The following is an 18,028-nucleotide window of genomic DNA, read 5'->3' on the forward strand; positions in this document are numbered from 1 at the left end:
AAATAGAATATGTCACTGAATGAATCAACTAACTTCATGAAAGTAGTGTAACACTTAAACAGTGGAATTTGTGACTAACATAAAAGCATCTCATGGACTAACTTGACTAATGTTATTATTCCATGATCCATATATCGTAACCACACGCAACTATGGAAAATGCTATTTACATGTTTTCTGCTATACATCTTCATGCCTAAAACTTCAATGAAGATAACCGGTTCTTCGGTGGTAGAACAAATCTTTATATCTGTTGAATGTATTAGTAGCGCTTTATTACTAGCTATTTATAACTAGTTTGAGGCCTCGATATTATCCTTGTGATATAGTCTTTCTTGATGTACTGAGCTGAGAATTCTATATTACACCCAAAAGATAATATTGAATAAAGCCAGTAATAATAATAGTGTATCATTAGAAATTTATATGATACAAGGATCTTTAAAAATATTCACAGAGAAGAAACTTGTAAATAACTTATAATAAGTAAGATCTCGATCACAATTCTAATGCGAATCAGCAACTCTATTGTTAACACACAATAATTATATATTTTAATAAGAAACATAACAATATTATTCAAGTAAGTGCTTTTACGCACATACAATTATGTTTTGTTCTTTTATCTAAAACTGTGGTTGTTGTTCTTGTTGTGTTTTTCTTTTTTGTAATTTGTGTAAGAAACTTATTCCTATTTGGCAGTCATTGATTTATTTTTAACGAAATTCATCTATTTATTGATCCAAAATTGTCATTTCCTAACAAATATTTCGAATGAAATCCTTTTTGCACAATTATAGGAAAGTGTGTTGCGTGTCCATAACTGCTGAAATTCAACTAACTACATATATACATATAGGTGCATATAGTTATAGATTTTGTATAAATATGTATTGGGTCTATATTTCTTGTTTAACCAGTAGAAAGTGAATAGAAAACTAAAAAAAGCTTTTCATAGATACTGATTGTGAACATGATAAAATGTCAAAAATGAAAATTTCCTCACGTTTTTTAATATGTAGAAAATGAAAATGGTAATGTGCACAAATAATAATCAATAAAATCCAAGTGTGTTTAATGATTTTAGTATTGTGTATAATGTACACCAAGAATATGTTCAAATGTAATATTAATTAAGAATTGTAAGCATTTATAAAAACGTTGAAGAATAGAGATTTATGGATAATAGTTTTTATGATTAAAGGGGCTTTAATTTCAATGACGATACTATATCATTGAAATACAAATAAGATCTAATCATTTAGAGCTACCATGTATGGAGCTCATATTTCCTTAATTCGATTCTGTGTCTAAAACAAATTAATTTGTGGACACCATAATCAACTTACACTTAGACATATTGTTAATATATATGTATCGTGTTTAAATTAGATCATTTAATCCTCTTTAGATATCCTGTTGTTTAAATTTGAAATGATGTACAATAGCAACTGTTGAGATGTTGACTTGACTATTGATTAAAGGACCCAAATCACATGATATAAAATCAATGTTTCCGTTTCAATGAGGCATCGCCGTACGATTCACCTCTATGATACCTTTTTTTAAAATGATTAATTAATACTTCATGAAAGTAAAAAAAAGTTTGCTTATTTACTTAGGGTTGTGTAGCTATCCAGTTGAATAATACACGAACTGCGACAAATGTTATATATTTTCTTGTAGTTGTCACGTGAGTTTTTGCTATGCTACATAGCGTAACAATGAAGGATTGTTTTAGAAATCAAAAAAACCAAAATAACATAATGTCTTGTATGAATTGCAGAAAAATCTAAGATTTCCAATTTTGAAACTCAATCTAACTAGGATGATGTAAGCACTTGAAGGATTCTACCTGAAGCTGAAAGTGACAAAATATTCCATCAAGCTATACTACCATGCACTTTGCTATTCATGTAGAAAGTGATGAAGGTTATAAAACTTGAGCTTAGTAATGTAAGAAGTAACGTTTTTCACCATATTTGCCTGAAGTTGTACTATAAAGACAATATGACGGGATCTTTAAAAACTAGTAATGAGAATTCTAAAATGCTATGTTTAGCTATAACGAATGGTATCTTTTATTATCGCGTCTTGGTCTAATGTTTTGATACTGTTTGGTTAATTTAACTAGTTAAATAAACATTAGGCACTTTTAAACCTTGAAAAGTAAACTTATCCTTCATCAGATGCTTTCGTTACTAGCCATAAGGTAGCCACTTTATAATGATCTTTTAGCTCAGTTTGTCATTGCAGAGGTTTAACTTTTGTGATTTTATTCATAATAAGTAGTAGATACTTTTTTTATCATTGAAAGATAATATACAATTAAACTTTATTACAGTTTCTGTGAAATCATAGCCATCCAATGCATATTACTATCAAATATATTTTGTATTAAAATATACTTCTATACTCGTTTAATACATAAATAGTTTCATGAAAAATTCAAAGGTGATATACTTTTCCTGAAGTTCATGAATCATAGAAGATTGTAGCAGCACTAGAATGTTCAAGCATGATAAGAGAGTTAATATTGAATATTGCTTAAAGAATGATACAGACCGTTAGGTGAATTAGGAAAGTAAAAATTATCTCAAACATATCTAAACAGTTAGATTTTGAATATTGTCACTTGATAACTAGAACATCTAATGTAACTACCATTCAGAGAAAGAATGTATTTGTAAAATTTCAGCGAAAGAATTTGTAGTAAATCCAACGTTTTGCCTGGCAATCTGCTTCAAGCTTTTTCAAGGAAAATATAATCAAAGAACAAAATTATCGAATATAAATAGGTACATGGTTCTCTGGTTTACTGTATACTGAATAAGTCATCCAATCAACGTTAAAAATGTTATATTTTCCTTGAAAAAGCTTGGAGCAGATTGTCAGGCGAGATGTCGGATTTACTTCAAATTCTTTCGCTGAGATTTTCAAATACATTCTTCCTCTTTAATATCTCACATTATCTCGGAACCCAAATATTGTGAAACTATTCGTTCAAATTTAGACGAAAGTTCTTATTTACTACTCAGAGAGTTTGAGATTATTCACTCTAACCCATGTTCTTGTTAGAAAATATTCAACTTAGACAATATAATCACCAATGAAAATATTTTATTTAGTATAAAATACATAGTGAAGTTTCATACATCACGAATGTTTTCAATATTAAATACCCATTAAATAATCTAGTTTAATTTGATAATGACTATCATCAACAGTTTTGTTTCTTTAAATAAACCAGTAAGAAAAAGAAAACTATTCTTCATTTTTAAAAATAAAGATACACTTCTATAGAAGAAAAGTTTTTTGTTAGTCCCTTTACAAAGTGAACACGCGATTAAAACACTTCAAAGTACATTTGTTCCTACCTATTACAAAGTATGCTCATTTCTTGATGAGTCTTTTTTTATTTAACGTGTTTTGTAGTAACTTTACTAAACATTTAATAAAAGCATTTATCCCACCACAAATATATATATGTATATATGCATATAAAGGGTAAAATTTTAAACTTAAGAAGTCACTTCATTTCAAGACCTTTACTCGTTCATTCTACTTTTCTCTTTTTCTTTTTTCTACAACACATTACTAGTTTTTCACTAATAGCATTATCCTTATGATTATCAATCTATATATTATTATTATACTTTTTAAAACTGTTTGTTCCCTCTTTCACTTGCTTATTAGTTCACTGACTTATTTATGCTTCCTTATTTACTTACTGGTTCGTATGCATAATATTAGATGCGTAAAAATAGACAAATTTAGATAAATTAGGATAATGTAAAGATAGAGTGTAGGAATGGTAGGTGATTAGTAAGTAAGCCATTTGGCTAAAGACAGAGAGAGAGACAGAGAAAGATATTACATAAAGTTCTCATTACCATTAGGTCATATTAAAATGAAATAAGATAGAAGAATCGGAAAGATGATATGGAATTACTCAAAGGAATTCAATATCCTCAGGGTATTTTCTTAATATAGTCATTTTTTGTATTTTTTCTCAACACAAGTAAGAAATAAGTCACTACTTATTTTTGCTTTTAACTTTGTTATTTATGTTGTATTCTGTTTTTTTTTTCTAATTCCGTTTATTGTACAAACGCACTCTACTCATTAATCATCAGTTCGCTGATTTTGTGAGATAATATTGAATAAGTTGTCAGCATAAGATCTTGTATATATAATAAGTGGATTTCACACTGGTGATGGCTTGCAAAATACATACTTCTCTAAGACATTAAAATTGATTGTTTAATGTCATGCTAAAGTCTTTAGTTATAAACAGATATGATCTTTCATGAGATTAAATTCAACTGGCTAAGATTTTAAGTGGATATACTATTGTTTATTCTACTTTATAATTGATTTAAAGAACTGATTTATGTAGAACACTGTCTTTTGTAGTGACATAATTTTAAATCAACTAAACAAAAAGAATTTATTAGGTAACTCATTAGTCACCTCTTTTAGCTTCTGAATATAACTTTCTTAAACTCGTTTCATACTCGTTAACCAGGTTTTATTAGCTTTATGATAAACAGGTGAAAATAAGTAAGACCCTGATAGTTGTTTTACTGTACTTTGTGATTTTTAAGATTCTACGTGGAAATGAATCCAGAAAATCAAAATGTTTGGTTTGTTAACTGTACCATACCTCTAGACCAATGACTTAGAGTCCACTAGTTGGTTGGTTGAGTTCATAAAAATGGACATTGATGCTAGTATTGATGAGCACATGACTAGAATTTAATAATTTTCATCTGTTAAATCTGTGTAAGAGAAACACATCTTCAAATATTTTATATCAATAGTTATATTGTTTATTATAATTTATGATTACCACCTCTTAATAAACAAATAATAATATTGATATGATGGATGACTACATGTATAATATATTATTATAAACAGGTATTAAATGAGACTAACCTATAACATACTGGTAATCATAAAAATATGGTTATACTACTCATCATATTCCCTTTCACTTGAATTCTTGTGCACTTTATTTGCATTATAAGTCAACAGTAATTCTTTTCAAAACGGTATTATTATAAATAAATCTAACCTGATATAAAGAATATTAAAACATTGGCTTAGAAACTTTACAGCTTACTAAACAAAGAAGACTTATGGTAAAAAAATTAATCTTTTTAAAAAACAAACCAGACAATCAATTGTTAAGATCACCAATATACTTTAAAATATTTGACAGTTCCTATCGTATCTAACTGTGAGTCTTTCAGTTACTATCCTACAGAAATTAACTTAACATAAGCATTGTATATATTTATTCTATAACATTACAAAGAATATTTTTAAAAAATTCAGTGACTATTGTTATAAAACATGCTTACTAATTATATAATGCGATATCTGGAAGCCATATTTTATCAGTTGGAATGTTAATATGAGTAATATTCTCGTATTCTTCTGGATTCCATACTAAATGATAATCAGTCCATCGCTAACAACGAAACGGAGAAAAAAAAATTGTAGAAATAAAATAGTCAATGAAATTGTAATCACTAGGTAAATTCATCTAAAATAATGTTTGTATAAAAAAGTGAATTATCCTAGTTTGAATTAGTTGACCTCATTTATTCAATATTTTACTAAATGAGATCAAATAGATTTAAATGAAAATGAAATTTATGAACGTTTTCAATTATCTTTCTCTCTCTCTCTCTTTATCACACACTCTCTCTCCCTGTATACATAAGGTTGCATTTCCTGTGATAAAACATATATTACGTTTGATAGAATCTTCTATGATAATCTTTGTTGTCTTATTCAAAGTCAATAGTAACTTAAAAGCCGGTAGAAATTTAATAAAAATGTAGGAATGGATGACAGAATATATAAATGAATTTTAAATAGCTAAAGTTAGTTATTGGTGAAATGACTTAAAAGTAGATTTATTGAACTTTTATTGACTTAAGGTGGTTAATTTCTCCCTAAAATACCTCAAAGAACTAGTTATCCGTACAAAGATTCTTTGATATAGCAAACGATATTTTAAAATCGATTACGATAGATACAAATGCATATTTCATAGTAATAATTATTGGTTAGACTATCCTATCAAAAATACCTAATTTTCTTTCTACACCATACTAAAGTTAGGTTCAATTCGAATACAGAAAATTACGTGCCCTATTTATCTGGAAGGTTATGACAATAAACACCATTTGAATTGTGCTTATTAGATCAAAGAGTGATATAGTTTTTGTTTGTTTTTATTTTATCTAGATTTTTATACTGAATGAATAAGTTGTAATTGGTTAACTTGAAAACATGCTTTGATTATTAACTGTGAGTTACAATTTGTTGTATAGCAGTGTAATTTCTGTAATTCTCTTGCTTCATGAACTTTCTTATTTGCTTATTTGACTTAAACTATTATTTAAAGGTTAAATGAGATGGAACTATATCGTGGGTAACCTATTTGTTGATGGTATATAAAGTTAACGAATATTTATTCTGTACTCATTCATTATGACCAAAATTGTATTGAATATTCGAATTCTAAATTGTGATAAAGTGATCCAAGTCTAAGAAAAAAATGTACCATTATTCAGTAACGTCAACAACAAAAACAAGCCTCCTATTCATTTCTAAAGTTTAAGAGACTTATGGATCAACTATTAATTAATATCATACAAGGAACACATATGCTTCCGTAACAAACTGTATAGTTAAAAATGATGTAGTGTTCACTGGTATTATGTTGGTTATACTGAGGTATTTTCAATGAAAAAAATCGTGGGGGATAATTTTTTTAATGACATATTTTTCGAACTCTATAGTTATTAATCCATACATACTGTATTGCAATAATGAGAATATCAGGAGAATTAAATTTATAATAGAAGTAGTTAAAGGCTTGAATTGAGAATCCCGAACTTAACCACAAATCTATAAGGCTGACTAAATTTCGTCTAACTTTTGTATGTCATAACACTTCTGGTATTTACTTGCAATATATATGCTTTTATTTTTCAGGAGTAGAGACCACGAATTTTCGGTCAAGATGTCTGTTCATTGAATATTCTGTGAACATCCATTGAAATGTGGAAAAAGTACACACTTGTGCATGGACATTCGTTTATGATGATAAGGAAATGAGAGCGGATTAATATTTGATTTTGAGAGATAGAAAAACTAAATTATGAATTATAAATTTTTCCGATATCCTGTTATTAACCCATGATTATTTTGTTATTTTTATGGAGGTGTTAAAAAATCATATTTGTGTATAGCATACCTAAAGTACTGTTATTATATTATTGTTTCTGGTTGACATGAATGAGTTAATTTGAAAAAACATACTAGTTTATTATTGATGCCATGCGTTTCCTGTTCACTAATAAATCAACTTCGGTAAACAAAAATGGATAGAATAGTTCTTCATGACAGTTGAAGAATTAAGTATGTATTGGTTATTAACGAAGGGTGAAACTTATCACTTCAGTGATTTTGCAAACTATATTTAATTATACTAGCAAAAAAAGGCTCATTCGAAACATTTATGAAGGTAAATCATTTCAGTGAGTTTCTCTGTTCTAGCTAAAGTAACATTCAGTTAAATTATTTTATTTACTAATGGTTGTACTTATCTCTAAGCAACTGGATGAATCACGACCAACATTCAGTTTTTCTGTATTTTCAAGGACATACATAAACTGTGCATCACGTATAAGTAATTGTAGTGTAATTGTCAACGTAGGTCTTCGAGTTTAGAACAAAACTCCACCAAAATCATTCACCTGAGCTACAAATCTTCTCCACCATCTCAATTTCATGTTACGTTATATTGCAAAGAACATCTACTCGTTAATCTTATGATCATTATTATACAAAACACTGAGTAAATCATTTCGTGATAAAAATGAATGTCTTAGTAAAATGTTTCGCTCGTAAGTGACTGTAGTTTTAAATAGAATATGAAAGTTTATGTAATCTTCAATAGTTGGTTGATGATAATCCATATATATATATATATATATATATATATATATATATAAGTCGACTACGTCTTGCGGTAATATTTTACATTATATTCTGAAATCTTTATATAATTTCTGTTTTAAATGAATCGCACTGATTAGTAACAACAATAAAGCCTTTCAATTTAAATTTGAAAACATTTGAAATCTGATTTTAAACAATAATCTATTTTATATCAGAGGTGAATTCTATATATTTTATAGTATTTACACGGATAATAGCAAAATTCCAACGCTTTACATTTATTGAAAGAAATGTTTTAACATATTTATATTTCAATGGTTAAGATCATGAGTCAGTTGAAGCCAGAAATCCTGGAAGCACTGGACGGCCGTTTGGTCCTATTATGGGACTCCTCAGCAGTGCGCATCAACGACCTCGCCCCCGCGAGATTCGAACCCAGGACCTACTGGTTTCGCGCGCGAGCACTTGACCACTAGACCACTGAGCCGGCATCCAACGGTGTTAAAGTCTAACTTCAACTAATCCACGAAATTGAGCGACACATCCATCATTGTCTATACTTTCATAAAAGATCTGTCTGTAGAATTACCCATGTATTCTTATCATCAAGACGAAGCACGAATGTGTTTCTAATCATCTATAATCAATGCTATTGCATATATTTCACATTTCTATATAGTTTAATGGTCAGATCAATATACAATAAAAATATATCTATGAGATAAATGCTAAACAAGCATTTCGTCTTAGTAACTCGCTATTACACATAATGTTATACTTATTGTATCTTGTATTATTTATCAATAGTATCTTTATTGAAGACATAACCTGTCTTTGATGTAACATATTTAATATACTATTGACTTGAAAATGTGCAATATATTAGTCATAATGATTCAGTAAATCTTCCAATAAAGAGGATTTACAAATATTATTATTTGTTTAAATGTAACTAATCTAAGTATCTTAACCTTACAGATAGTTTCTTTTCTTTTTTCATACAATATGAAGAAGAAAAAAATACTTCGAAATAACTTACATAAAGAGATCTGACACTGACAGTGAGAATCTGTTCATTTTCATTAAGTTGAAGAATTTGAATCAAACCCAGACCAAATGCTACAGTGATTTGTTGTACTGTAGTATTGCCAACAGTTATTTCAGGTGACATTCCATCGACTACAGGTCTTGCACGTTTTTCATAATCTCTTAATAAATCTTTAATAAGACTTTTTTCAGTCCATTTATCTGTGTATTGAGATTCCAAAGGGTGTAAAAAATTTGCTAAAATGAAAGTAACAAAGTAGAGTATGATTAAAAGACTTAAAATTTGTTTAAAGAAAAAGATTATTTTCTGTAATATATGCACTCACAACGAGAAAGGCAAAGTTATTTTTAATAATATACGTGATCAATCATAATAGATTGAACAAATACGTGGCATCCTTTCAGATGTTTAGATAATTAAATACTAGTTACTAGAATCCAGATGTAACTAAGTAATTTAAATGAAAAATTGATGAGATAACATAAAGGTGTCATTATTCTAACTAAATTCAAGTAAATACTTGTTTCTTCTTCAACAAACATGAAAATACTTTTGTATCCGAGTATTTTAAAATGAAGAGTACGTATTTATACAATTTTAAGGTAAGTAGACTGTTCAAATCATGAAATGTGTATAGAAAACTGCAATAGACTGATATTGGCATTTGCTAAACACAAACAGTCTATTATAAGGTAAATACTTTAATGCGATCGGTAAAAATGTTCCAAGCTTGGATCTTTCGAGCTTTCTGATACTTGTCAACAAAAATAACTGCATTTAAGAATAAAATAATGAGCACTATTTGATAAGTTCCTGTGTCACTATGTATTTTGACAGAAATCTTATTACTAGATTATACCATTATTGAAAGACCTTGTATAGCTTTATTTTGATTAGTCACTGAGGAGCAGGCAAGTGTAATACCCATCTACTTCTTAGTGCTGACAGAAAACCAATGATCAGGTTTGAATTCGACTAATAGTTTAGGTTCCCGACTTCGACGTAATTTAGCGGTTGGAAGGTAATAATTGAGTTCTATTGACCAATTTAAGCTATACGATAAAGAACTAATTATATATATAGCTTCTGTATGACATTAATGAACCGATGGAAAAATACTTATTCCTTCAGACTAAAGCTAATCTACCAACTATATTTATATACCTATACAGTTTCCATTTAATTTTTTAAATATTTTTAGGACACTTAAAGATAAACATGGTGACAGTTAGCGTTATTTATTCTTTCGTCCTTCCTAAATAGGACTCAATTATTACGCTTTATGACTGGATCAACTGACCTGATATTAAAACAAAGTTTGCGTAACATACAACAAATTGTGGTATAAAAAGTAAGTATCATTGTAACATATATGTTAGGATTCTAACAAATTACTTATGACTTATTTGAATAAATAAACAACAAACAAATTAACTTATTCCTATTCAAGAAATGTAAACATATACAGCTGTCATTCTGATTAATCTGTAATGTTTATACTTTGAAAGCCAACTATATATATATATATATATATAGTGAAGAGGAATATTGTAAGCAAAACAAGCGCTCAATTTTAAAATAAAACTAGGTCATTTTGAATAGAACTACGAAACAACATAGAAAATATAGTTAAATCCTTAAAGAACTTAAATGAGAAGAATGAACCTCTTTTTTTAATTTTAACAAATAAAAGTTGATTTGAAGCAACACTAATTAATATAATAATCAAAGTTAAATAACTTAAAAAAGGAACTTTAATCAAACTAATAATCAGAATTACTTTATGGCAAATTAATGATTCATTTAACATTCTGTAGGAAAAGAAGAAGCATATTTTCATTACAAAAAAAGTTATTGTTGAGCTGGCAAGTAATAATTTGATTCCAAGAAAATATTCTTTACAAATTCGGAACCCAAGACTCGAATATTGAGAGGCAGGGTCACTGCTGAGGAGTCCTACAATAGAAGGAAATGGCCACCCAGTGTTTCTGCGTTTTCCATGGTGGTCTAGCTTCAATCGACTCATGATCTCAACTATTGAAATCACTACAATCTTCACATAACTCCTTCTGATGCAAAATTAGTTTTTACTTGTAGTAATGAATCCTCGGATTAACAGATAAAAGTTATGATATGTGTTGAAGTTATAGACTATGAACCATACTTATTGTATTGATTTTAGTTATTGGAATATTGTTTTAATGTTGATTAAAGTTAGATATGTATACCGATTTGTGCTAGCTGAATGGTTTTATATGCTTTTACATGTAACATTGAACGTTATGGGTTTGATTCTTGGGTTCAGAAATGTGGTCGTGCACTGCAAACGAGTCCTGTATTAGGAAGTAATGTAAGTCTAGTGCTACCATTTTTTCAGTGATGGTCTGATGATGATCAGTTAATGATACAAAGTTGTGGAAATTTCGCAGTATCTACAAATCCTTTCATATTAAAGTATTGGTGTATGAATGACAAATTGTTTTGAAATTCCTAAATCAATGGAAAATAATTCTGCAAAATTTATAGATGCATTTGTCGGGCTTAATCTGTCCCTTGGAATGGGATTGAGAACTATCAAACTAGATCCCATAATCAACTCAATTCTGAATTATATTCACAATTCACATGTTAGACAAATAATTCATCTATAGGACTTTACATGACATCATGTGTAAAATGGTTTTGAACTTTTTCAAGGAGTGTATATTCTCGAATTCCCCCAAACAAATAATATAAAACTTGATTCAGTTGGCCTTGAATCTCTTTCACATCTTTTCAACATACGTTTAAAAAGGTCGTCATTATTTTAAACTGGTATTTTAACAGGTAGCCAATAAATTAGTAGGACACATTAAAATTTCTGAATTTTTTAAAGATTCATGTGCAAACGAGTAACTATTTGTTTCTCTTAGGTTCCTCTACCTTTACGGGCAGCCAACTGATATTCGAAGAATTATTGCATAAAAATGCCGTTACTTTAACGTTAAAGATCTTTCTGCTTGAAAGAAACCTCTGCAAGTTCTTTTGATTAATTATTCAGGCTGTTTAATTCCTATTCAGTTGTAATCCGGCAGAAAGCATTATTGAAAGACTGATAGACTATTCAAAACGCATAGGTCTAATCTTTGTATGATTTATTTTTATGAACTTCAAAATATCTGTTATTTAGTTACGTCTCCAAGTTTTTTAGATTATTATGTATCCTGTTTTCGCATTCAAAGACTGGATTTCAATCAACCGCTTGCGACGTATGTCGGTATTGGACAGGAATAATCTTCATATACTTTGTAACGTTTTACAAAACCGTCACTTGTTTATGAATGATTACCTAATGACCACTGAATGTCAGTCATTTTAACACTAAATCTCCGTTATTTGAATTAAAACGTAAAAAATGGCTTATGGTCATAAACTAATTGGTGCTGTATATTGCTAGAAACCAATTTCAATATTTTGTGTATAACATCAAATGAGTAGCGGAATTGCAGAAAAAACAACTACATCACAAGCTATCATGCTATTCGGCACACTACAACATAAATTTATGAACTTTGAAAATTTTGCCTATATGATCTTGAATGACTAAACTTTTAAATTCACTTGATGTTGCATTACCTGTATCTTCCCATTGCTATTTGGGACTGCAATTGATCAGTCTCTTGTTGGCATTTGTGCATCCTGTGTAGATGCATCGATATAGCCCTAAGCCACAAGTTTTTATTAGGCAAAGATGGATAGTGGCTAGCGCCGATCAATTGCAGTCCTAAATAAAAATGGGAAGTGCAAGTAAAACAACAACAAGTAAATTTATACTTCACCCCATTGCACAAGCAGGTGGCTATCAGGACTCAGTAGCTAAGTAGATAACGCGATGGCGTTTGAAACGAATGGTACTGGGTTCGAGTCCCGTAGTAAACATCAACTCTGAGATGCAGGTACATCCAGCTGACGAGTCCCAACTTGGGACAAAACGCGCATCCTGTATTCCACAGCTAGCCACTATTCATTTTTGCTTAAAAAGACTAAACTGTTAGTTCTATGATTCATAAAAGTCTTATAGTGAACCTGATTTAAATTATAAAATACACACTGTTTAGATTTTTTCGGAGAGACTCTAATTTATGGACGACCTATGAACGAATCTCAAATGACCCTGAGAAATATTAGTCAATCAGCAAAGTCAGTACAGAGTAGAAATACGTTATACAAAACCAAGGAAATAAAGTGGATACACTTCTTATATGTGGTTCAAAAACTTATCAAGGTTAGAAAGAGGTTCAGAGGTTCTAAAATCGTACTGCATGAAGTAGAGGAAATCATCCAGACGGCTACAGAATAGTCGGCCTCTGGAGTCATGATGAAGTCTTAAATACTCTTTCAGCCCCGACCACATAGCTTCAATATTTTTTATGTGCACTACTGTTGTTGAGTGCACACCGTGCTACTTGTGGATAACAGCACGATGCACATAACCAAGCCTATGTAGGAGTCTGTACGCTCTCCAAACACCCGTATATATTGTAGTACCTGGCTGCAGCCAGTGTTACGGGTGCTTTTATTATCCAGTTCGCAATAGTAGTTGTAATTTGCTTTAGGAATTATATATGGGGTTTTCATCATGAACTGACATCAGCTGTAATGTCAGAAATTTATTTAGCCTAATGAATGAAGGGCTTTCGCGTTAAAATCCGAGATCTATTATCTTATACCGGATTGGCTCGTCTCGCCGTTTTATTTGTTATAAAACGTTTTGTACAAAATTACCTGTGAAGCGATCGTACGTTAGCATTAAGCACTGAAGTTGGCGCCGTACCCTTGAAATCTCTAAAACGCTTCTGATTGGCTCGTCCATAAATTAGAGTCTTACCTTTTTTCAATTATAAACTGAATATCTGCAAAAATTAGTTCTCAATATTTAGTTTTATTTTCATTTACTATCCATTCAAATGGAATAAAAGAAGTTAATCATTCAATATTTAACTTGTTATTAATGATGATTTATTTGTTTATGTATAATAATTGTTTATCTAATTACGTCATAAGATATAAATATACATTTATAAATAAGTGGAAATGTTTACATAAAAGAAATTAGTTAAAAGATTTTTTTCTTAATGTCCTACAAAATGTATAATGATAGTCACTATTCATATGTCATTAATCTAGCTTTTCCAAAATAATTATAATTATATCAACAGTTGAGATCATGAGTCAATTGAAGCTAGACCACCATGGAAAACCTGGAAGCACTGGACGGCCGTTTCGTCCTAGTATGGGACTCCTCGGCCGGCTTAGTGGTTTTATTGGTTAGGCGCCTGGCCCGAAACTGATAGGTCCTGGGTTTGAATCTCGCGAGGGGCAGGGTGGTGGATGCTCGCTGCTGAGGCGTCCCACAATGGAACGAGACGTTCGTCCAGTTCTTTCGGGTTTTCCATGGTGGTCTAGCTTCAATTGACTAATGATTTCAACTATTGAAATTACTACAATCTCCACAAAACCCCTTCTGAATTATAATTATCTTGACTAAATGAAGATGGTATTTAGGCTTTGATATTTCAAATTATCAGAGATCAAACTAAGCAAATGAACAAATGATATAATAAAACTGATTTGTTTTATCACTTGGGTTGGATACTTTACTTAATATTACGATTGATTTGTTAGGTGATTTGTTACTGAAAAAGAAAGAATATAGATGTATGTGCTAAAATAGCTTTTGATGGACGATCGTGATGAATTATCTTGTTAGGACGATACTTATTTCAAGTAATTAGTATTGAACTAGAGGTAAGAAAACTACCGAAACATGACGTGATTATTTTTATAAAAGATAAACAGATCGAAATCTTAGACTACTTTGAACAACATGCATAATCATTAATCTCCTAAAGTAAGAGAATGGAATTCACAAAAGATCAAATTTATTTTATAATGATTAGTTTGTATACAAAAACGACGAATGTCCAGACAAACGAACTCATCAATTATTTATTTTGTTTCACCTAGAAGTAATCAATAGTAAATAATTAATAATATAGAATGTTAAAACAAACATTCATTTTTTTCGCTTTGGTAAGTTTAACAAGAAATAATCAGTTACCACGTGGTACATATGCTGAAGAAAAAGAATGGAGGTCCATCGATGTAATTATAAATCAACAACAAAATTGTAATTATTAAATTTTTTTGTTAGTTCCGTCGAATTTATTGATTGCATAATATTTGCGCCCTCAATATAAAAAAGTTTTAATTTAGTCCCAATGGTAAATTTGATAGAATACAAATGATATTGATGTGTAGACGATATAACATGAAGTAAATTTTGGTAAGAGTTCTTGTTCAAATCTATATATGTATCCTGATGAGGTATGAAAGTATGGATAGTTGAGTGATTTTATAGAATTAGAAAGATAATGTGAAGAATAGAAACTACATGTATGCTTGCTGATTTTGTTTATTAACTGTATGAAGAGTTAATTGTTTTCTATGGTAAAAGAATAGAAACATATTATGTACTTCTAGTGTTACGAACTTCTGAAGATTTTATTGACCTTCATACAAAATTGTCATAATCTTATAATACTATCTACTTGGTTAATAAGTGTTTTGTTTTTCTTATAGACATAATTCAAATACATTAAGATCTAAATATTTTATGAATTGCACTTCATATTCGATGACTCTTGCATAACTGTGTCATGTTTGTGTTAGTGAACTCTCTTAAGAAAACCGAAATGGGGAAATACAGTTATCTAGTATTGTGATGCGTGCTACTGATGTCGGCAGTTATAAGCGGTATGTGTTACTATTGGAAAGTGGAATGCCTGGAGGTAGGAGGCTGAGAAAATAAAAGAGAACGAAAACAGAGTGTTTGGTATGCGAACGAAGAAACAACAAATTTTGAAACAGTTGATGGATATTTCGTAAGGAAGTATTTACTGTATGGTTATCAGATTTTACCAAGATATTTTGTAAGGTTCTATTAAAATACATTTGATTGTCCACACTGGTGTTCTCGTTCACTGCAGTACCTTGTGATTTTAAGTCACTGGTTTACTCACTTTACGTTTGTTAATGTGTTAATAGCATTTAGTCTCAATAATCATTGTAATACATTACCTTCATGGTGTTCATTTATGTTAAAAATGAATTTCTCAATCAAACTAGCAAACTGCAATCATAAAGACCGTACAAATAATCGAAGTTTTACTTACTTCTTTATCAATTAACACAATGTTGATGTGATGAAATTCAAAAAGATTGACATGCGTTTTATTTATCTTATACTCAAGTGTCTCATTAGTTCTCATAATAAAAGAACCTTCAACTCATTTCACAAAAAGAATTCTGTTTTTTTTGTTCGATAAGATATTGAATTCATTATTATTCAACACTCTGAATTTGATCGAATTCAACTGGTTACAGTTAATCAAATAGTTTTTCAGTGATATTATTAATATTGGTTGTAAATATTTAGTTAGACAATAATGACGGTTTAATTTAATAATATTTAACTAAATGAAATTTCATTGTGCTAAGTGTATTCATTTATGGAAATATCGTGTGTGCTTGATTGTGTTTATATACCACTGAAATATAAAATATGTCCTGATATTTTAACTTACACTGATATATGAGAAACGCTAATTTTCGAACTATGCAAATCTTATCAAACCGGAACCAGTGATTGAATGAAAAAGTAATTTCTTTTTTCTTTTTAATGTATGATGTAATGTAACCCTGGATTTCAATTATCATATCCATCAAATCATATAGCCTACAAAAATAAATCCCAATGAAATCCGATACATTTATGTATATATATATATATATATATATATATATATATATATACATGATTCAATGTGGGAAAGAGATCTTTATATACAGATACATAGACTTACATAAGTGAATATATATGTGAATTTAGCTTTTAGTAGATAAATATATTTCTAGGAAAACATCAAATATAATCATATTGTGTTCTTACTTATATCTTGTTATATTAGCTTGTTTTGTTCACTGATTTAATCTCATATAATCTCTCTACTTTGTTTTCCTTTCCTTTTCTTTTTTTATACTTTAAATAAACAAATAAACACGCAAATTAATGGTTTATTTTTGTCGATTTTATAAGCGATTGACTTGTGCTACCATTTTCATTTTATTCACGCTCTCATCATATATGTGATATATATATATATATATAAATGGATAATTAGATGCATAAATTTTTAAGCAACATCTTATCAACAAAATGCTGATTGGAAAATGTCCTCTCCGAATAAACATCTAGGAGTAATTAGAATAATTCTTTTCTTTTTGTTCTGTTTTGTTGTTCTTGATAAATTCCAATTTTAAACTATTCATATCGTTTTAAAGAAAAGCTAACCGTTTCTATTGTCTACGATTGTATTTTAGTAAAGAAAGAGAGAGAAAGAAAGAAAAATAGAATCTAAAACAGACAAAACAGAAAAGAAGAAAAAAAAATAAATAAATGAGTTTACTGGAAACAATAATAATACGTTGATTCAACCATTTCACTATGTGAATTGTAAGAGAGGAAATCCATCATAATCCCACTGGTTATTGAAGAGTAGAATATATTTTATCAAACACATTTAAAGTTCTTTTCTTGTAGCAAATATAAAAAAAATAAGTTTTTGTTAGTTTGTTTCTGTCTTGTTCTCTGTTAACTTTTCACAGTTTGTTAAATGGTGATTAGTTACCTAGTTGTTATCGAGGTATTGAAATCTAGATATAAGTAAACTTTTGTTAAAATAACAAAGTAACGGAGAGAATAAATAAGGATGCTTTATATTCACTGGTCAGTTCTACCAAGTTATAGTCTGAAATGCATTTCTAAGTGATAACAATCTGTGAATATATATAAATCATTCATGAAATTTGGTCGATATGGAATTGACCTGATGAATTTTGATGATATTTTTTTGAAATTTCATGTTAAGCAATAATTATTTACGTGTTTGTTTC

General features: G+C 29.4%; 1 protein-coding gene across 2 annotated transcripts in view; it reads right to left on the bottom strand.

Annotated features, from left to right (window-relative positions):
* The window catches only part of CHRNA2_6 (Neuronal acetylcholine receptor subunit alpha-2), a gene marked incomplete at its 3' end in the record, with an annotated part of 82,873 nt that overhangs the window by 48,612 nt on the left and 16,233 nt on the right, over nucleotides 1-18,028 (bottom strand). The window contains exons 1-3 of one of the 2 annotated variants that reach the window (XM_051214525.1): nucleotides 16,249-16,495; nucleotides 9,026-9,270; nucleotides 5,370-5,479 (exon numbers count right to left, since the gene is read on the bottom strand). In XM_051214525.1, coding sequence (XP_051067714.1) covers nucleotides 5,370-5,479; nucleotides 9,026-9,157 — 242 coding nt within the window. In that variant the 5' untranslated portion in view covers nucleotides 9,158-9,270; nucleotides 16,249-16,495. Of the gene's footprint in view, nucleotides 1-5,369; nucleotides 5,480-9,025; nucleotides 9,271-16,248; nucleotides 16,496-18,028 lie in introns of those variants that run through there. The other variant, XM_012942153.2, reaches the window with a different exon arrangement.

Source organism: Schistosoma haematobium, chromosome 2 (assembly GCF_000699445.3).
Source record: "Schistosoma haematobium chromosome 2, whole genome shotgun sequence".
NCBI lineage: Eukaryota > Metazoa > Platyhelminthes > Trematoda > Strigeidida > Schistosomatidae > Schistosoma > Schistosoma haematobium.